The sequence below is a fragment of the Oncorhynchus keta genome, chromosome 1, assembly GCF_023373465.1.
Source record: "Oncorhynchus keta strain PuntledgeMale-10-30-2019 chromosome 1, Oket_V2, whole genome shotgun sequence".
Classification (NCBI taxonomy): Eukaryota; Metazoa; Chordata; class Actinopteri; order Salmoniformes; family Salmonidae; genus Oncorhynchus; species Oncorhynchus keta.
The window spans coordinates 68,407,998-68,430,150 of record NC_068421.1 but is presented as its reverse complement, the minus strand read 5'-3'; the positions used below and the strand labels follow the sequence as shown (position 1 = coordinate 68,430,150).

General features: G+C 42.6%; 2 protein-coding genes across 8 annotated transcripts in view; one reads left to right on the top strand and one right to left on the bottom strand.

Moving 5' to 3' along the window:
* LOC118391839 (angiopoietin-related protein 1) overlaps window positions 1-13,761 on the top strand; it is a 45,876-nt gene extending 32,115 nt beyond the window's left edge. For all 3 annotated transcript variants that reach the window (XM_035783315.2, XM_035783302.2, XM_035783308.2), the window contains 3 exons: window positions 11,324-11,517; window positions 12,252-12,522; window positions 12,735-13,761. In XM_035783315.2, the coding sequence (XP_035639208.1) occupies window positions 11,324-11,517; window positions 12,252-12,522; window positions 12,735-12,922 (653 nt within the window). In that variant the 3' untranslated portion in view covers window positions 12,923-13,761. The remainder of the gene's footprint in view (window positions 1-11,323; window positions 11,518-12,251; window positions 12,523-12,734) is intronic.
* ralgps2 (Ral GEF with PH domain and SH3 binding motif 2) overlaps window positions 1-22,153 on the bottom strand; it is a 145,295-nt gene that overhangs the window by 60,377 nt on the left and 62,765 nt on the right. For all 5 annotated transcript variants that reach the window (XR_008061771.1, XM_052458730.1, XM_052458727.1 and 2 more), the window contains 3 exons: window positions 19,905-19,994; window positions 19,661-19,753; window positions 18,263-18,389 (listed from right to left, as the gene is read on the bottom strand). Coding sequence is in view for 4 of the 5 variants with exons in the window: in XM_052458730.1 (XP_052314690.1) it covers window positions 18,263-18,389; window positions 19,661-19,753; window positions 19,905-19,994 (310 nt within the window). In the remaining variant the exon portion in view is untranslated. The remainder of the gene's footprint in view (window positions 1-18,262; window positions 18,390-19,660; window positions 19,754-19,904; window positions 19,995-22,153) is intronic.

Genomic DNA, 22,153 nt, shown 5'->3' with positions numbered 1-22,153 from the left:
CACACTGAGCACATGTGACAGACGTGACCATCTGGAGACGCCGTGGAGAACGTTCTGCTACCTGCAACATCCTCCAGCATGACCGGTTTGACAGTGGGGTCAGTCATGGTGTGGGGTGGCATTTCTTTGTGGGGCCGCACAGCCCTCCATGTGCTCGCCAGAGGTAGCCTGACTGCCATTAGGTACCGAGATGAGATCCTCAGACCCCTTGTGAGACCATATGCTGGTGCGGTTGGCCCTGGGTTCCTCCTAATGCAAGACAATGCTAGACCTCATGTGGCCGGAGTGTGTCAGCAGTTCCTGCAAGAGGAAGGCATTGATGCTATGGACTGGCCCGCCCGTTCCCCAGACCTGAATCCAATTGAGCACATCATGTTTCGCTCCATCCACCAAATGCCACTTTGCACCACAGACTATCCAGGAGTTGGCGGATGCTTTAGTCCAGGTCTGGGAGGAGATCCCTCAGGAGACCATCTGCCACCTCATCAGGAGCATGCCCAGGCGTTGTAGGGAGGTCATACAGGCATGTATATGAGCCTCATTTTGACTTGTTTTAAGGACATTACATCAAAGTTGGATCAGCCTGTAGTGTGGTTTCCCACTTTAATTTTGAGTGAGACTCCAAATCCAGACCTCCATGGGTTGATAAATTTGATTTCCATTGATAATTTTGTGTGATTTTGTTGTCAGCACATTCAACTATGTAAAGAAAAAAGTATTTAATAAGAATATTTAATTCATTCAGATCTAGGATGTGTTATTTTAGTGTTCCCTTTATTTTTTTGAGCAGTGTATTTTAAAAAGACATGGAAATTCTGGATATTATTTGGAGTATACGTCTGCGTTGTCGTGACCGCTCTTTCCTGTGGATTTCTGAACATAATGCGACAAACAAACATCAGTATTTTGGGTATAAAAATAATCTTAATGGAGCAAAAGGAACATTTGTGTAACTGGGAGTCTCGTGACTGAAAACATCCGAAGATCAAAGTTAAACGATTAATTTGATTGCTTTTCTGATTTCGTGACCAAGCTTCCTGATGCTAATCTACATGATGTTATGCTATCGATAAACTTACACAAACGCTTGGATTGCTTTCACTGTAAAGCATAATTTCAAAATCTGAGACGACAGGTGGATTAACAAAAGGCTAAACTGTGTTTTGCAATATTGCACTTGTGATTTCATGAATAGGAATATTTTTTAGTAATATTATTTGACTGTTGCGCTATGCTATTCAGCATTTGCTGATGAAAATGATCCCGCTACCGGGATGGGTAGCGCCAAGAAGAGGTTAACAAACTATAGTTTTGGCAAGTTGTTTACGACATCCACTTTGTGGATGACACAAGTCATTGTTCCAACAACTGTTTATAGATTATTTCACTTATAGGCCTCCCGGGTGGCGCAGTGGTTAAGAGCGCTGTATTGCAGAGTCTCTGATGGCTGTGACTCTGGGTTCGCGCCAAGCCAAGGCTCTGTCGCAACCGGGAGGTCCGTTGTGCGACGCATAATTGGCCTAGCGTCGTCCGGGTTAGGTAGGGATGTCCTTGCCTCATCGCGCACCGGCGGGCGCACCGGCGGGCGCATTACATTTACATTTAAGCATTGCGCGCTAACCAAGGTTGCCAGGTGCACGGTGTTTCCTCCGACACATTGGTGCGGCTGGCTTTCGGGTTGGATGCGAGCTGTGTTAAGAAGCAGTGGGGCTTGGTTGGGTTGTGTATCGGAGGACGCATGACTTTCAACCTTGGTCTCTCCCGAGCCCGTACGGGAGTTGACATGATAGTAGCAACTAAAAACAATTGGATACCACGAAAATTGGGGAGAAAAAGGGGTATAATTCAACAAAAAAATAATATTATTTTACTTATTATTGAGAGCCTCATTGACAGCATCCTGTCGGGTTGCATCACTGCCTGGTACGGCAATTGCACCATCCATAACCGCAGGGCTTTACACGGTGGTGGTGCGGTCAGCCCAATGCATCGTCGGGGGCACACTGCTTGCCCTCCAAGACATCTACAGCACCGGCTGTCACAGGAAGGCCAAGAAGATCATAAAGGACCTCAGCCACCCGACCAAAGCCTGTCCACCCCCCTACCATCTAGAAGGAGACCGTACAGGTGCAACAAAGTTGGGCCCGAGAGACTGATAAACAGCTTCCATCTCCAAGCCATTACACAGTTAAAACACCCTCCGCCCAATACCCTGCCTTGAACATTAGAGACTGCTTTGCCCTACGTACAGTCATTGAACACTGGTCACTATAATTATGTTCACATACCGTTTTTCCCACATTATATGTACAATTGAAGTCAGAAGTTTACATAAACAAGTTTTAATGACTCCAACCTAAGTGTTTCAACAGCTCCACAAATTTATTTTAACAAACTGTAGTTTTGGCAAGTCAGTTAGGACATCTACTTTGTGCATGACAAGTAATATTTCCAACAATTGTTTGCAGACAGATTATTTCACTTATAATCACAATTCCAGTGGGTCAGAAGTTAACATACACTAAGTTGACTGTGCCTTTAAACGGGTTGTAAAATTCCAGAAAATGATGTCATGGCTTTAGAATCTTCTAAAATGCTAATTGACATCATTTGAGTCAATTGGAGGTTTACCTGTGGATGTATTTCAAGGCCTACCTTCAAACTCAGTGCTTTTCTTGACATCATGGGAAAATCCAAAGAAATCAGCCAAGACCTAAAAAAAAATAAAGAATTGTAGACCTCCACATGTCTGGTTCATCCTTGGGAGCTATTTCCAAATACCTGACGGTACCACGTTCATCTGTACAAACAATAGTACGCAAGGACAAACACCATGGGACAAAGCAGCAGTCATACCGCTCAGGAAGGAGACGCGTTGTCTCCTAGAGATGAACGTACTTTGGTGCGAAAAGTGCAAATCAATCCCAGAACAACAGCAAAGGACCTTGTTAAGATGCTGGAGAAAACAGGTACAAAAGTGTCTATATCCACAGTAAATTGAGTCCTATATCGACAACCTGAAAGGCAGATCAGCAAGGAAGAAGCCACTGCTCCGAAACCGCCAGAAAAAAAAGCCAGACTACGGTTTGCAACTGCACATGGGGACAAAGATCGTACTTTCTGGAGAAATGTCCTCTGGTCCAATTAAACAAAAATAGAACTGTTTGGCCATCATTACGTTTGGAGGAAAAGGGGGGAGGCTTGCAAGCCAAAGAACACCATCCCAACTGTGAAGCACTGTGGTGGCAACATCATGTTGTGGGGGTGCTTTTCTGCAGGAGGGACTGGTGCACTTCACAAAATAGATGGCATCATGAGGAGGGGAATATGTGGATACATTGAAGCAACATCGCAAGACATCAGCCAGGAAGTTAAAACTTGGTCGCAAATAGGTCTTCTAAATGGACAATGGCCCCAAGCATACTTCCAAATATGTGGCAAAATGGCTTAAGGACAACAAAGTCAATGTGTTGGAGTGGCCATCACAAAGCCCTGACCTCAATCCCATAGAAAATGTGTGGGCAGAACTGAAAAAGCATGTGTGAGAAAGGAGGCCTACAAACCTGACTTATTTACACCAGCTCTGTCAGGAGGAATGGGCCAAAATTCACCCAACTTATTGTGGGAAGCTTGTGGAAGGCTACCCGACACGTTTGACCCAAGTTATACAACTTAAAGGCAACGCTACCAAATACTAACTGAGTGTATGTAAACTTCTGACCCACTGGAAATGTGATGAAAGAAATAAAAGCTGAAATAAATCACTCTACTATTATTCTGACATTTCATATTCTTAAAATAAAATGGTGATCCTAACTGACCTAAGACAGGGGTTTTATATATATGATAAAACCATCCCAGCTCTGCAGATTTTGCTGCGATGAAAACCACAAGATTATTTGATCTGGTAGCTTGTTTTTGGTCACAGGTTCAGGAATGGCTGTAGAATTGCAACATTTACCTGGAGCCAACTGTGCAAATAGTACTGCTCTGTGATTTGAAAAGTCATAGTCAAATCGAACAATAATATAATCTTAGCAAAAACATGTATCTTTCATTTACAATCTTTAGAAATTATGAGAATAGAAAGGTTCAGAACTGTTGCGAAACACCACAAGCACAGTTGAAAAATATTTGGCAAATAGAAATCAAAACTGGATGATGTTCGGAGATAGATGGGAGGGGTTGAGTGAGCTGAAGTGTGGGACTAAAAATAACACGATAACTAATGTATAATATACTGTGTTCGTAAAATGTATATAGTATGTATAAGCTGGAAGTAGAAGCCTAAGAGTTGTTTTTCATTAGTTTACTCTAATTAGGGGAGGGGTGCTAGGGTTAGGGGAAAATATACAATGCCAAGTTTGTGGAAAGCTGTCATCAAGGCAAAGGGTGAATCTAAAATATATTTTACTTGTTTAATACTTTTTTGGTTACTACATGATTCCATGTGTTATTTCATAGTTAGTCTACACTATTATTCTGCAATGTAGAAAATAGTAAAAATGTAAAACTCTTGAATGAGTAGGTGTGTCCAAACTGTACTGGTACTCTAAATGGGGGATAGGAAATTATGCAGACAATTACGTTGACGGAAGCCACAATCTGCAATATTAATGCTTATCACCACCCCCACCCCCCAATATAAAGACAGCAGCTAATCAAATCAGCGACATTTGTTGTTACGGAAAACAAAATAATGAACATTATGCCAGAGCAGAATTGTCACATTTTGTTATTGTCTGAAAAGTTACCAATTGTAGCTATCAACATGTTACTGTAGCTGCGTTCTATGGCTGGAAAGGGTTGCGGTAGATAGAGCTTCATTAACAAGCCCTAGTGGTCATACATATGTAATAGGACCATTATTCTACATTGTACATTGCCATGGAATTGTATGATCTTTTCAAAACGTTTTAACGCAGTTTAAACATTAGGCAAAATGTTACAAGACGCCTGACTGCTACGCCATCTTGGACTTAAGTTGCAATGTACTCGCTCTGTGTGCAATAATAGTGTTTAACATGATTTTATGACGACTACCTCATCCCTGTACCCCACACATACAGGTAATTGTAAGGTCCCTCAGTCGAGCACTGAATTTCAAAAAGATTCAACCACAAAGACCAGGGAGGTTTTCCAATGCTTTGCAAAGGCCGGTTATTGGTAGATGGGTAAAAAAAAAGCAGACATTGAATATCCCTTCGAGCATGGTATTACTTATACTTTGGATGGTGTCAATACACCCAGTCACTACAAAGATACAGGCATCCTTCCTAACTCAGTTGCTGGAGAGGACGGAAACCGCTCAGGGATTTCACCATGAGGCCAATGGTGACTTTAAAAAACAGTTAGAGTTTAATGGCTGTGACAGGGGAATGGAACAACTACATTGCAGTTACTTCACAATACTAAGCTAATCGACAGAGTAAAAAGGATGCCTGTACAAAATACAAATAATCCAAAAACATGCATCCTGTTTAAAACAAGGCACTAAATTAATACTGCAAAAAATGTGGCAAAGCAATTTACTTTTTGTCTTGAATGCAAATCCAATCCAACACATTACGGAGTACTGTGCCTCATGTTTTGGGAATGCTTGTAAATCGTTAGACTATGGAGTTTTTCAAGAAAAAAAAAAGAAAAGTCAAAAATAGTGGTCAACAGAGATGTCCTGTTCTTTCAACCAATCGATTGGTCAAAATGTTTAAACTCATTTTTCCATATACAGTGCCTTCAGAAAGTATTCAGACCCCTTGCCTTTTCCACATTTTGCTACGTTACAGCATTATTCTAAAATTGATTAAATAAACAAAAATCCTCAGCAATCTACACACAATAGCCCATAATGATAAAGTGAAAACAGGCTTTTAGATTTTTTTGCCAATGTATTATTAAAAAGGAAAAACATAAATCTTATTTACATATGCATTCAGAGTCTTTGCTCGAAAATGAGGTCAGGTACATCCTGTTTCCATTGATCATCCTTGAGATGTTTCTACAACTTGATTGGTGTCCAACTGTTGTAAATTCAATTGATTGGACACAATTTGGAAAGGCACACACCTGTCTAAAAAAAAAAGGTCCCACAGTTTACAGTGCATGTCAAAGCAAAAACCAAGCAATAAGGTCGAAGGAATAGCCTGTAGAGCGCCGAGACAGGATTGTGTCGAGGCACAGATCTGGGGAATGGTACCAAAACATTTCTGCTGCATTGAAGGTCCCCAAGAACACAGTGGCCTGAATGCCAAGCGTCACGTCTGAAGGAAACCTGGCACCATAACCAACTAAAATAGCCCCCAGAGTAAAGTCTAAGTCTAAGTGTGTGTGTGTGTGTGTGTGTGTGTGTGTGTGTGTGTGTGTGTGTGTGTGTGTGTGTGTGTGTGTGTCACATGAGTGAGTCTAAAGTTCCTTCAGGCAGAGCAGCACTTTCCTAATCTAATAATGCTGGGACTATTGGCAGTTGAAAGGACTGAAGAGGAAAGAGTCCAGAGAGAAAGGCCTTATGGCAGGGAAAAATGGAGAGGGCCGAGGGGAGGGAGGGAGGGGGGAGAGGGCCGAAGGAGCCAAAGGGGACAGGGAAAAGAGAAAGTGGAGGGAGAGGGACATGGGGACAGGGGAAAGAGAAAGTGGAGGGAGAGGGACATGGGGAAGGAGAAAGTGGAGGGAGAGGGACATGGGGACAGGGGAAAGAGAAAGTCGAAGGAGAGGGACAAGGGAAGGAAAAAGTGGAGGGAAAGGTCCAAGGGCGGTAGTTGCCAAGGAGAGGGCCAAGAGGGAGGGAGAGGGCCAATGAAGGTAGGAACAAAGGAGAGGGACAAAGGTGAGGGACAAGGGGAGGGAGAGGGACAAGGGAGGGCAACCAGTGTGTCCATCTCCTCTGTATCATGTTTCTTGTCGGATGACAATGTCTGTATTTCAATGTCTTTGATGAAGTCCAGGTTCCTACTCTTTAGGCCAAAGGCAGACGACCTCAGACCTTGGATATTCCAGGATGAGATGGTGAAGGCTTTGTGTTCCATAAAATGTCCAATGTTGTTGGTCGTGTGTTTGGTCGTGTGGCTGAGAATCTGGTACATGCCATTGGCTTGGGCTAGTGTAAGAGTGGGGGTTTGGCCTGTTTGCCTGCTCATGGCCTGAGCGTATGTGTGTGACTTCCATGATGAGGCCCTCTCGTGAGGGTGTGTGCATGGGGTTGGCAGGAGGGCCATAGATCTGAGGGGGCCTAAATGGAATGTGGGCATGGTTGACTTGGGGGGTTTATGTGGTCGATGTAGGCCCTCTTAGCGTGGGTCCTCTATGCATAGAGGCTGTTCAAGTCCAGAGTGGAGTGGTGGACCAGGTAAACATTTTGTTTTGAGGCACAGTCACGGGAAATACTTGTTTAACAGCTGTATAGTAGCAGGATATTTCTGATAGCAGGGTGGATATAGGCACTTCTGCATCGGGGAAAGTAGAAGAAGCTTTTTCAATCACTCCCTTTCCTGCTCTCAAGTCGTTTGTGCCTGTGTGTATTATTATGTGGCTGGGTGAACCTAGTTGGTTCTCAGGCACAAGGTCTCGGCCGCGCTGGGAGTTTGGACACCAGAGTTTAGACACACTGTTTGGAAAAATGTTGTTTTTCTTGTATACATTTGCCATTTGAGTCCATAAGGAGTACAATCTGTTTCTTGTGTAGTCGTGGCCAAAAGTTTTGAGAATGACACAAATATACATTTTCAAGGAATCTCCCCAGACCTTAATCCCATTGAGAACTTGTGGTCAATCCTCAAGAGGCGGGTGGACAAACAAAAATCCACAAATTCTGACAAAATCCAAGAAATGATTATGCAAGAATGGGCTGCCATCAGTCAGGATGTGGCCCAGAAGTTCATTGACAGCATGCCAGGGCAGATTGCAGAGGTCTTGAAAAAGAAGGGTTAACACTGCACATATTGACTCTTTGCATCAACCTCACGTAATTGCCAATAAAAGCCATTGACACTTATGAAATGCTTGTAATTATACTTCAGTGTTCCATAGTAACATCTGACAAAAATATCTAAAGACACTGAGGCAGCAAACTTTGTGGAAATTAATATTTGTGTCATTCTCAAAATTTTGGCCACGACTATGTCCTCAGTGGGTGCATGTGTGTGTGTGGGGGGGGGGCTCACAGGGGGTTAGATTCTCTGGGCTTGAGGTTCTTCATTTCTTTGTCTCACTGTGATGTCAACATGGTCAGGATCCGGGGTGGACTGTTCTGCTGTGGTGTTGAGACTTTTGTCAGGAGCTGAGGTGGGCTGTTCTGCAGGTTTCTCTGCGGGGGTGGCCACCTCTCTAATGGGTTGTTCTGTCACACGCCATCCCCCTCACTCTCTCCTCCAGCAGTCTGTTCCTGTTTTTCTCCTGCTCCTTCTCCTGTTGAAGTTGTCTCACCACAGTCCAGAGTAGAGGTTGACCGATTAATTAGGGCCGATTTCAAGTTTTCATAACAATCGGTAATCTGTATTTTTGGACACCGATCATGGCCGATTACATTGCACTCCACGAGGAGACTGCGTGGCAGGCTGACTACCTATTATGCGAGTGCAGCAAGGAGCCACGGTAAGGTGCAAGCTAGCATTAAACGTATCTTATGAAAAACAGTCAATCTTCACATAATCATTAGTTAACTACACATGGTTGATGATATTACTAGTTTATCTAGCTTGTCCTGCATAATCGATGCGGTGCCTGTTACATTATCATTGAATCACAGCCAAACGGGTGATTTAACAAGCGCATTCGCGGAAAAAGCACTGTCGTTGCACCAATGTGTACCTAACCATAAACATCAACGCCTTTCTTAAAATCAATGCACAAGTATATATTTTTTAAACCTGCATATATAGTTAATATTGCCTACTAACATGAATTTCTTTTAAATAGGAAATTGTGTCACTTCTCTTGCATTGTGTGCAACAGAGTCAGGGTATATGCAGCAGTTTGGGCCGCCTGGCTTGTTGCGAACTATGTGAAGACCATTTCTTCCTAACAAAGACAGCCAACGTCGCCAAACGGGGATGATTTAACAAAAGCGCATTTGTGAAAAAAGCACAATCGTTACACGAATGTACCTAACCATAAACATCAATGCCTTTCTTAAAATCAATACACAGAAGTATATATATTTTTTAACTTGTATATTTAGTTGAAAAAAAATTATGTTAGCAGGCAATTTTAAACTAGGGAAATTGTGTCACTTCTCTTGCGTTCATTGCACGCAGAGTCAGGGTATATGCAAAAGTTTGGGCCGCCTGGCTCATTGCGAACTGACTTGCCCGAATTTTACGTAATTATGACATAACATTGAAGGTTGTGCAATGCAACAGCAATATGTATACTTATGGATACCACCTGTTAGATAAAATACGTAACGGTTCCGCATTTCACTGAAAGGCCTAAGGCTCTTATTTCTGTGTGTTGTTATATTATAATTAAGTCTATGATTTGATAGAGCAGTGACTGAGCAGTGGTAGGCAGCAGCAGGCTCGTAAGCATTCATTCAAACAGCACTTTACTGCATTTGCCAGAAGCTCTTCGCAATGCTTCAAGCATTGCGATGTTTATGACTTCAAGCCTATCAACTCCCGAGATTAGGCTGGCAATACTAAAGTACCTATTAGAACATCAAATGGTCAAAGGTATATGAAATACCAATGGTAGAGAGAGAAATAGTCCTATAAATACTATAACTACTACCTAAAACTTCTTACCTGGGAATATTGAAGACTCATGTTAAAAGGAATCACCAGCTTTCATATGTTCTCATGTTCCGAGCAAGGAACTAAAAACGTTAGCTTTCTTACATGGCACATATTGCACTTATACTTTCTTTTCCAACACTTTGTTATTGCATTATTTAAACCAAATTGAACATGTTTCATTATTTGAGAATAAATAGATTGATGTATTATATTAAATTAAAATAAAAAAAGGTATTCATTCAGTATTGTTGTAATTGTCATTATTACAAATACATATATTTATAAAAAATAAAATAAAAATAAATATTTTAAAAAATTAATACATTTTTAAAAATGTGTCCGATTAATTGCAATAGTCTTTTTTTGGTCCTCCAATAATCAATATCGGAGTTGAAAAATCATAAATCGGTCGACCTCTAGTCCAGAGTACAGATATGTCTCTCTCCACCTCCAGCTCTCCGGGTCTGATTAAGGGGGTGTTGTTGTGCTGGACTGTTGTCTGGGTCTGTGCTGAGTGTAGTGTAATCACCTGCGTCCACCTGCCTTACCTCCAGCTGGGTAAATGTAGTACTCTGTGCTGGGAGGTTGACTTTCCGCTGTTGGGCTATATTAAGAAGAGGTCTGGTCTGACCTGCTCGGGGTGGGGGTATCGTTTCCATTTTTATAATGGTCAGCACAAAGTGTCTTGATATTCCATAAGGAGCTTCATTTTGTACTCTTTTCATGTCTTATCATTCTTTACATACACAGGGCATTGTATTTTAATTACCTCTGAACAGTGGGAGGCAGCTTCTAAGGCTTCTCCATTTGGTTGGAGTAGACCGTGCGACTCTAGCCCAACAATGGAAAGGGCTTTGACACCTCACTTCACACGTCAGTGCTAATTGAAGTTGTATCAAACTTGGCAGCCTTAATTTAGCATTCAGTCCTTATAAAGTAAAGTATGTATTTTTCTTCTTGGCTTTTGGAAATAAAATATAGCTTTAGACTAAACATTACCAACTCAGTTCCAGGTTGGATGGTGTTTTCAGGTTTCTGTTGTTTTCCAGAGCATTTGCTATATAGTTTTGGAATAATAGTATTTGGTAGTTGTAAACCTTTCAGGTGATTCCGTAATTCTGTCCAAAATCAGGTTGTAGGTTTTGATTTGGAGTGAAGGTTGTTTAGTACAGGGTAGCATCCTGTATATGTCCCTGACAAAAAAATTCAAGTTTATCTAAATCTTTTAAAAAAATAATAACATGCTGAAAAATGCAGGAGCTCATCTGCTCATGACCTCTCCTCTCTCTGGCACCATCTTTGGTGCCCTCTCTCCTGCCCCCGCCTCTTCTCCCCCCTGCCTCTCCTCCCCCCTGCCTCTCCTCCCCCTTGCCTCTCCTCCCCCCTGCCTCTCTCCTCAGCGAATGCTACATAATGTATTTTGTGTCTGTGATGAAAGAAGACATCTTATTCACCTGAGGCAGGATATGGTTTGGTGATTAGTGAAGAGGATGTTATGTCATAGAAGCAGCACTGAAGGACAAACAGAGTAGAGACATTGGCTATGACAACGCAGGCACTGACCCATTCCTCCCTCCCCCTCTCCTTTCTCTCAGGTCCGTTTAAGGACTGCTACCAGGTGCGCCAGGCGGGCCACAGCACCAGTGGGATGTACCTGCTGAAGGCAGAGAGTAATGAACAGCTGATCCAGGCCTGGTGTGAACACAGCTTAGACAACGGAGGCTGGACCGTGTTACAGAGAAGGAAGGATGGATCGGTCAACTTCTTCAGGAACTGGGAGAACTACAAGGTGGTGTAGCGCAGACGATCACACACTGACACACACAGAGAGAACAAAAGTATCTGCATCCATCTGTCTATTGTTAACCACTGAGCCATTGGAGCTAACCCATGGCCTGTAAAGTCCAGCCCTCTCCCTCAAACCTCCAATCAGCTGTGACCCCAGCAGGGACAGGGAGGGGCTGATGTAGGAAGCTCCACGTCCCCCTAATCTCCCCTCCTTTGTTACATAACCAACACCATTCCGCCAACACACTAGGCTGCTAACACACTCCATCACTCTGGAGAAAGCCCTGGCCCTGCCAATGTGTGCGTGGTATCTGTACAGACCCCATAGTCTTTCTCCCCAGCCACAGCCAGTTAATTCACCTTGACTGGGAAAGCAGAGGCAGAAGTTTTGACACATTATCGTCTCCAACTGAGTTTCAACATGTTCCATTGATTCTGAAGGTTTGGCTTCCTTTAACATGTGGCGAGAAATCACATTAGTGGAGTCTACCGACTGACTAACCATTTTTGTCCTCTGAGCGTGACTGTATCTACTGTCTGCAGATAGAGGTGTGGTTCCTGACTAGAAAAACTGCTGCCGTTTAGGCTAGTTGGTGGATGACCGGAACATTCTAAATGCTTTAGGTGTGAAACTACACAACCACACACAACTCACAAACCTTTAACCATTTACTAGAAACCCTTGGAACCTGGAAAGCATATATAATATAACCTGCTGTGTCTCTACCCCTACAGAAAGGCTTTGGGAACATAGACGGTGAATACTGGCTGGGTCTGGAGAACATCTTTAACCTGGCAAAGCAGGGGGACTACAGGCTGCTGGTAGAGCTGGAAGACTGGGTGGGGAAGAAGGTGTATGCTGAGTACAGCAGCTTCCGCCTGGAGCCTGAGAGTGAGGGCTACCGCCTGAGACTGGGCACCTACCAGGGAAACGCTGGAGACTCCCTCAGCAGCCACAATGGGAAAATGTTCACCACACTGGACAGGGACAAGGATGCTTTCTCAGGTAAAACAAGGGAAAAACAGTGTACGCTAGAATACGGGTACAATACTGTACTAGTACACCAACACACTGCTATGCTACAGTTTCCCAAGCACACTGTTGCTCAAGCTTCTCTGTACTGTGGTCCCATCTCTGTAACATCTCTGCTCAAGTGACAACTACCACTAGAATATTCTGTACCACTAAGTCTTTCTCTCCTCCTCTCCCATCGCTAGGTAACTGTGCCCACTTCCATAAGGGAGGTTGGTGGTACAACGCCTGTGGTCAGACCAACCTGAATGGAGTGTGGTACAGCGGAGGGGTTTACCGCAGTAAGTTCCAGGATGGAATCTTCTGGGCTGAGTACGGAGGCGGATCGTACTCCCTCAAGTCTGTCCGTATAATGATACGACCTATCGACTGAGCCTGGAACAGTCTCCACCCCACTATCTATGCCATGAACTTTGACCCATCCTAATCCCAACCCTCCCACCCCGTGACGTCTCAACTTCTCCACCAAGCTACCCATAATCTTCCCATTCTTTTCCTTTCTTACATTTTTAAGTGGAGCAGAGAAGCTGTTTAACTGTCGAGACCCAAATCCCAAATCAAACTGCTTCATGGAAACCCTGGTTCTTCTTCAGCATCTCTGAAGGAAAGATGACACAGCGTTCTGCTATTGTTTCAGCTGTGCTTCTATTGAGTCCTCTCTAACATGTACGGACAGCTATATGAAAGTGCTGTGAAAGACAGCAGTGGACAGACAAAGTATGAACTCTAACACAGAGCTAGCTGCCACAGCCTTCTACAACAGTCACTATGTTATACTCTGTATGGTCTTCCACAATGTCAAACTTCAATACGCTATGAAGGTGGTTACATTAGGAATTTCAGATGCTTATTTCACACATGTTGACTGGAAAATAAATGGTTAATTTTGCCGTTTTATTTTGCTCGTCTCTAGCTGAGTCTGTTGCTAGTGAATGCCTTTCTTCACAGCGTACTAAAGATTGAATAAGTTCCTTATGATGTCATCAGTTAAAAACGTTCCACAGTCAAAGGGTTGAGAGGCCCCCCCCAGGCTGACAAGACTTGGTACAGTCTTCATGTACATTTAACTCACCCCCTCTCTCTCTTGCTTTGTTTGGGCTTGTTGTTTCGGGGTTCCCACAGAGAGGAAATGGATTGTAACAATGTGCTTTGTGATGTGAGAACAGCCCAGCTCGCTTTGGTATGTAAATATATTTGGTTTTATTTGCGAGAGTTAATTTAAGACGTATGATTCTGCTGAAGCCAAATGTTTCCTCCATGGTCTCTCCCTTCTGTTATTTATCAACGTATTTATAATGAGTATAGTGAGTCACACCCTACTCAAGTTAACCCTGGTATGGCCTTTCTGTTTATTCCAGTAAAAAAAAAATACAAAAATTCAAAACACCCATCAGTACAAACAAACGTCAAGTTGACAGAGGTAAATACCTGCCATCACTTTCCATGTAGTTAAATACTAAATAAAACTGTTTCTAAATACCCTCTGTCCTCACCATGCCTCACTCACCTGGTCTGTCTCTCCTTCAACCACGCCATGGCAAACAGACAATAACATCCAGGACATTGAGTGAACATGGTGTACAGTCAGTCAAACTAGTACGCCTGCTCGGTCACAGCTGGCATTTACATTATACGTTTGATTACAGCGCTGTATGAATGAGCTGTAAGGAACAGAGAAGTAGCGAAAATGGAGGATCAGTCTTCTATGGAGAAGTTCATAATGAAAGAATGCAGCCGTGGAGAGTGGAGGAGGTGAAGTGAGGGGCAGAGAGAAGGAGGACAGGAACACTTTTCTAAAGACAAGGAGAGGAGGAACAATGAGAACCAGATTTCTGTAGTTCTACATCTGCATTGCTTGCTGTTTGGGGGTTTTGGATGGTCTCTGTATAGCACTCTGACATCTGCTGATGTAAAAAATGGCTTTAAATACATTTGATTGATTGTAGTTCAGAGAGCGAGCAAAAGAGAGCTGGTAGTCTGGGCTACAAAGATGTAAAAATGGAGGGAGAGAAAGAAAATAGGGAAAGATTATACTGAAGTAGAGGGGAAACGAAAGATTAACAGACAGATCAACATAGGGAGGGCATGAACATAGTGGCTAGATGGAAGACAAAGGACAAGGACACAGAAGAGAAAAGGGTAAGGGGGGTGAAAAAAGACAGGAGGAAGGAGGGGGACATTCGTTCCATGTAAAATACGAGATTTCCAAAGACATACAGTTGAAGAAGTCGGAAGTTTACATACACACAGGTTGGAGTCATTAAAACTAGTTTTTCAACAACTCCACAACTTTCTTGTTAACAAACTAGTTTTGGCAAGTCGGTTAGGACATCTACTTTGTGCATGACACAAGTCATTTTTCCAACAATTGTTTACAAGCAGATTATTTCACTTATAATTCACTGTCTCACAATTCCAATGGGTCAGACATTTGCATACACTAAATTGACTGCCTTTAAACAGCCTGGAAAATTCCAGAAAATGATGCCATGGCTTTAGAAGCTTCTGATAGGCAAATTTACATAATGAGTCAATTGGAGGTGTACCTGTGAATGTATTTCAAGGCCTACCTTCAAACTCAGTGCCTCTTTGCTTGACATCATGAAAATCAAGAGATATCAGCCAAGACTTCAGAAAAAAAATTGGAGACCTCCACAAGTTTGGTTCATCCTTGGGAGTAGTTTCTAAAAACTCCTGAAGGTACCACATTAATCTGTACAAACAATAGTACGCAAGTATAAACACCATGGGACCACGCAGCCGTCATACCGCTCAGGAAGGAGACATGTTCTGTCTCCTAGAGATGAACGTACTTCGGTGCGAAAAGTACAAATCAATCCCAGAACAGCAGCAAAGGACCTTGTGAAGATGCTGGAGGAAAGAGATACAAAAGTTTTTTAAATTGACTGGAGGAGTTTTGTAAGGAACAGCAGCTACCTCAAATGAGAACAACCTCTTGTTAACAGAGCAAGCTTGTTAGCCTGTTTGTACTATAAGTATTACACATCTCTGATTTGCACACACTCAGATGAACAAACCTCTACTTTACTGCCTGTTTATGAGACAATCACAGGTGGACAAAGAGCTCTCATAGGATCAGGGTTCCACTGAAGACACAGAAACAGAACACGCACACAAACACACACTTCCCTAATCTGTCTTTTGACCATTCAGATCAACTCTGAAAAAGAGCTGATTTGAAAATATCTGATAGGTAAAGAAATAAAGTGGAAATAGATCAGAATTGTGCTGCCTATGTGAACGCAGCCTATGAAAACAATCAGAGGGAAGTCAATAAATCACTGCACACACACACACACACTTTAGGATATGGCTGCTTCTATGCCAGCACTGTGCCTCCCTCGCTCTCCCATCCTCTCCCTCAATTTCTTTCTTTCTTTGTCCGGCCGAGCACCCTACACAACTTTCACACAAAACCTAAAACATAGATCTGTACTCTGAAACACATGTGCCTGTGCACACACACTGTTTTAGCTCTCTGTTTTATTACTTTCCTCACTCCTCTTCTATAAAGCCTCTGACAGGGATGCTGGCCAGGCTATAAAGAGAAACGTAATGCAATGACACCAGCATGACTGGATCTCTACACAAACACACACACAGTGTGAAGACACATGCAAATATATAATGCTGTGAAACAGCATGCACCAATCTGACTTCTTGTCTTTACAGAGCTGAGAAACCCCTAACACCTGTGTGTGTGTGTGTGTGTGTGTGTGTGTGTGTGTGTGTGTGTGTGTTCCTGCTTTACACATTCATCCTGTATGAACCACAACAGGAACCAAAAACATGAGTGAAGTCTGGTTTTAGCTTTAATAAAACAGGAAACCTTCAATCTAGCCCTCAAAGAACACAGGTAGAAAAAAAAACAGACCTACAATAAAATCCAGGAAAACAACCACACAGACAGAGACAGAGTGAGAGAAGGACCGAGAGAGAGAGAGCGAGAAAGATTGATGGTGCTGTAGTTCATAGGGGATTTCTGGGCTTTGTTAGTGCTCAGACAGTCTGGCTGCCAGCTTCCAGAGAGGAAAGGATGGAGCAGAGGAAAAATAAACACAAAAGAATAGAGCAGAGAAAATAAACACATAAAAAGAATAGAGCAGAGAAAATAAACACAAAAAGAATAGAGCAGAGAAAATAAACACAAAAAGAATAGAGCAGAGAAAATAAACACAAAAAGAATAGAGCAGAGAAAATAAACACAAAAAGAATAGAGCAGAGAAAATAAACACAAAAAGAATAGAGCAGAGAAAATAAACAAAAAGAATAGAGCAGATAAAATAAACAAAAAGAATAGAGCAGAAAAAAAAAAGAATAAACATAAAAAAAGGATGGAGCAGAGGAAAAAATACACATAAAAAGGATGGAGCAGAGGAAAAATAAACCCATAAAAAATAATAGAGCAGAGAAAATAAACAAGTAAAAAATAATAAAAAGAGCAGAGAAAATAAACAAAAATAGAGCAGAGAAAATACATAAAATAAACAAAAAAGGTGGAGCAGAGGAAATATACATAAAAAGGGTAGAGCAGAGGAAATATACATAAAAAGGGTGGAGCAGAGGAAATATACATAAAAAGGATGGAGCAGAGGAAATATACATAAAGGGTGGAGCAGAGGAAATATACATAAAAAGGGTGGAGCAGAGGAAATATACATAAAGGGGTGGAGCAGAGGAAATATACATAAAAGGGATGGAGCAGAGGAAATATACATAAAAAGGGTGGAGCAGAGGAAATATACATAAAAAGATGGAGCAGAGGAAATATACATAAAAAGGATGGAGCAGAGGAAATATACATAAAAAGGATGGAGCAGAGGAAATATACATAAAAAGGATGGAGCAGAGGAAATATACATAAAAAGGATGGAGCAGAGGAAAAATACATAAAAAGGATGGAGCAGAGGAAATATACATAAAAAGGATGGAGCAGAGGAAATATACATAAAAGGGATGGAGCAGAGGAAAAATACATAAAAAGGATGGAGCAGAGGAAATATACATAAAAGGGATGGAGCAGAGGAAATATACATAAAAAGGGAGCAGAGGAAATGGATGGAGGAGGAAATATACATAAAAAGTGGAGCAGAGGAAATATACTGTAAATGGTGATGCCTTTTACCAAAAAGGATGGAGTAAAAAGGGTGCAGCTGATTGTGGCGAGGAAATATACTGTAAAAGGGTGATGCCTTTTACCAAAAGGGGAGCAGAGGAAATTGTGGAGCAGAGGATACTGTAAATTGGAGATGCCTTTTACCAGTGGGTGCAGCTGATTGTGGCAGAGTAAAATACTGTAAATTGTGATGCCTTTTACCAAAAGGGTGCAGCTGATTGTGGCGGGATACTGTAAATTGTGATGCCTTTTACCAGTGGGTGCAGCTGATTGTGGCGGGAGCAGAGGAAATATACTGTAAATTGTGATGCCTTTTACCAGTGGGTGCAGCTGATTGTGGCGGTATACTGTAAATTGTGATGCCTTTTACCAGTGGGTGCAGCTGATTGTGGCGGTATACTGTAAATTGTGATGCCTTTTACCAGTGGGTGCAGCTGATTGTGGCGGTATACTGTAAATTGTGATGCCTTTTACCAGTGGGTGCAGCTGATTGTGGTTATCGGTGATTGCTGGGGACATAATATGGGGGACTCGTGAAAACGTCACTTTAAAATATGAAGTGTGTGTGTGTCTTACCAAGGTATGGTATGCAGGAGTTCATGCTCTGGCTGCGTATGTAGTCTCGGAGACGTTTGTAGTTGTCTTCTTTGGCCATGAGATACTCCAACCGCTCAAACATTGTTTTGTCCTTCCGACTCAACAACTAGAGAGACAGACGGAGAAATGTTTGAGTTGAGTTATTGTAAACATACTAGGGCCGTGACAACACCAGTATCGCAATATTTTTACCATGGCAAAACTGAAAACACGAAGCAGACCTAACTTAATGGTTCTTTAAAATATTATGTGCTATAGCTTGAACAATAAATTGATGCGACTCTGGATAACAACAATGATGTTTACTTCCAACATTAGGGCTGTTTTCCTATAGAAGTTAAATTAGCTTTGGATTTTGTTACTTTGCCATGATACTAGCAAGTATCTACAAGTTCAATCATATTGAAATCAATTTCATGTTCAATCGAGTTATATTTTGCAACAAGACTACTGTCTCATTTTTGCCTCAATGTGTTTCATGAGGGACAACATGAACACAATAACATGCAATCTGATTTAGTGCATTATTATCGGGTTAGCATGATAAGCCGCCTCAATAGCCTATTTGCAGTCATAGGTGGTAATAGCGCTCTAGGGGCTGATTTGTCATTAGTATTGTGGAATAACTCCAATGTTAAGGTAAGATTTGAATGGAAAAAGCTGATTCGAGAGCAGCACTGCTTTTCTTTCGCACTTGGCAAACTTTCTCTCTATGTGCTTGTTTGGAAAACACTTACAAATGTGGCTGGTAAATAGCGATGCATCTGGTATGATCATCGTAATGCTTAAGTCACATTGCAACAGTTGTCATAACAGCTCAGCAGGATCTCAGGAGACTTCGTGATAACACTACTGATGATATCCACAGGAGCTCTGGGTGAGGGATAAGTTCTGCTCTGGCCACGGCCTAAAGTTATCCACAGTGTGTTTGAGAGAGTGTGTGTGTGTTGACTAGGAGCAGGTGTGCGGTCTCTCTGACCAGGCAGGTCTAGTGGTCCAGAGGATTTTCTGGCTGTCTGTACTGCTGACTACTGGGGGTTTATATCACTCACATTAATATTACATTTCCACCATGACATCACCGCATCAGTATGTCATTATGTCAGCCCTAATCTCCAAGGCTCTGTCCGTCTGTGGATGGATCAGAATCAGACAGCTCCCTCTTGCAAATTTTTCTGATCTGAGGTTTCTGCACAGATGCTTCCAATAAACAAGACCATTACATATTCCAGCAATGTATTGACAGTGTAATAACTGGTGAAATAGAGAAGGACCATTTACATATGCGACTGCTCTTCACACCGTCAACACATCTCAGTTGGTTGTAGAGAGCTGTTAGAGATCATTGTTTTGAGCTGCAGGGACACAGTAACTCACCGCCCATGTCTTGGAGAGTCTATAGATGGGAGCGCTTTGTAGGCCTGACACCACAGCCATCACTGCATGCAGGTTGTTTATGTCACACAGTTTCTGTTGGGAACAGAGAACACGGATGAATACACACACACTTTCACATTACAATATATTTATTGTCCACTCGTGAATATGAATCAAGAATCTGTGGTTCTTGCTTCACAAAGTACTACTGTAGAGCATAAGCAGTAGAGTACAGTGTGTGTACCTTGGCAGTTCTGATGTAGAGACTGAGTACCTCAGCTCTGATCTTCAGGGTCTGTGCATGCAGGATCTCTCTCACCACCCAGAAAGTCGTCTGGAGACACAAAACAACCAACCAATGGCAATAAATGCAGAGCACAAAGTGCTGAACAAAAAGCAGACCGATGGTTAAGGAGCACTTCCCAACAAAGACACACACACACTCAAATGTGATTGCTGGCTGAGATCTAACCATAATAGCCATTTAACATCAGGTACCGTACAATGTTCCTGCCTTGGTTCCTGACACATTGTGCGTGAATGAGGTCCGTCTGTCTGTGTGTGTTAACCCCCAGACAGAACAAAGTGATCGGACCGAGTCATCAATGGCCATTGGCCAAGAGCTCTCTCTCACGCATGCATGGATCTCCTCTCATAGCAAAGCAAATAAGGTCAATAAATCAGTCAGCATCTGGTCCAACAGCCCTCATGAGAGAGGAAAGAAAGATGAGAAGTAATGGGGAAAGAATAAGCTGATATCAGGCCTCCTGAGTCTTTTATAGTCTACAGCTGTCTGTACACTGTTCGAGAGAGAGAGATCAGGGCAGATCCAAGATGAGAGATCTAGAGTGCTGATGTCACCTAACCACAGGACAAAGGAAATAGGTCCAGCCTGTCTGTGTAATAGACCAAGACATCAATGTCATCAACTATACACAATACCGATGGTCCCTGAAGTCTTCACCTCTGCAACCATAGCTCCCCTTATCTAACTCTCCGTCACTCGCTTACACTGCCTACTCTCCCACTCACGGTCTTTATCTCCATCTCTCCAGGAGTCACATTCTTCCTCCCACTCACTTTCTCTCTTCCCATCCCCAAACCTTTAGAGAGGTTGTGTGTGTGTGTGTGTGAGACTATGGTTCTACTGTACGGTGCAGAGTTGTGCTGAAGATGGGAAGGGAGAGAGATGGGTTGCTCTGGTTAACAAAACTGCCCCCCCCCCACCGAGGGACAGTGTGCGATATTAGCTAACTGCAGGTGGCTCTGTATAGAAACCCACTGGGTCACAGTCACGTAAGATATTAGAGTGGTTGAAGTGTTGCAGGGTAGGAAAATCACTTTTTCTCTAACAGCCTAGACTCTAAATCCTAGCATGCTATGAACTACACCAAAAGGGTCCTACAATTGGTGCGACAGTCACACCACTACACTACCCTCTGGCTCAGGAGATGTCCATGCACCTTGACTCAAAATGTCAAGTTATTCACTGGCCTGCATCTGGTTTGAGTGCCTCTTCTCAGAAAAGTCAGTGTTTTTGCTCCATGGAAGTCAAGACGAAGGGAATAGTAAACAGGAGGCACAGGCTAAAATCTAAAACACTGCAGTAAATAACAGAAAGAGAGAGAAAAGAAAGACCAGCAGACAGAGAGAGAGAGGAGAGAATGGAGATCCACTAATAAAACGAATCCCATAATACAGCGAGGCAGTACTGTTCACCTGAACAAGCTATTCCCTCTAGCACGGACACACCTGCCCTCAGTCACAGGTGCAGTGCAGACACAGCGGTCAGTGATGATATTATAAGCCACTAAAGTCTCATATAATATCCAACTAAAGCTGCAACAGCCTTGTAATACTACTCCCAGCAGAGAAGGTTTATAGGCCTGTCCAATATGGCCACTACAATGTCCTCATGTCACTGTAAATCACTGTGTTGCTTCTGGCAGCTGTTACAACACAGGTGCTCTGTCTCTCTCTGCGTGTGTCGATGTGTGTGCACTCTACAGGCCAGAGGAAAAAGCAGAGGCTCTTAGTTGTCTTTCCTGTAGTGTTTATGGTCTTATAAAGCTCTGCTGTTTCATCATAAATAGTATGGAACAGAAACACCAGCTAATAGCTGTGGATTAGCTCTGTAATATGGCTGAGTCCCTCAAAAGCAGTTTACGATAGCTCCCTCTCTCACTGCCTGGGTAAAGAGTGCTGAAGAGGCTACAGCTGGGCCTGGCTCGGGTTAGGTTAGGTTAGGTTAGGTTAGTGGCTGATGCCTTCAACGTTTGTATAGGTCTAGACTAGATACCTAAACATCACCAGCTCAACCTTGTCTGGTGAGTGTTTGTTAGAGATGACACTAATTCTAAACGTCCTGGTAGGCTACACGAGAGAACATTCCCGAAACTCACTTTTCCCCCCCCTTCAAACGTAATGTTAATATAAGACAAATGTCACCTTAAATAACATTCACAGCGATATAATAAAACAACAAAAATCTAT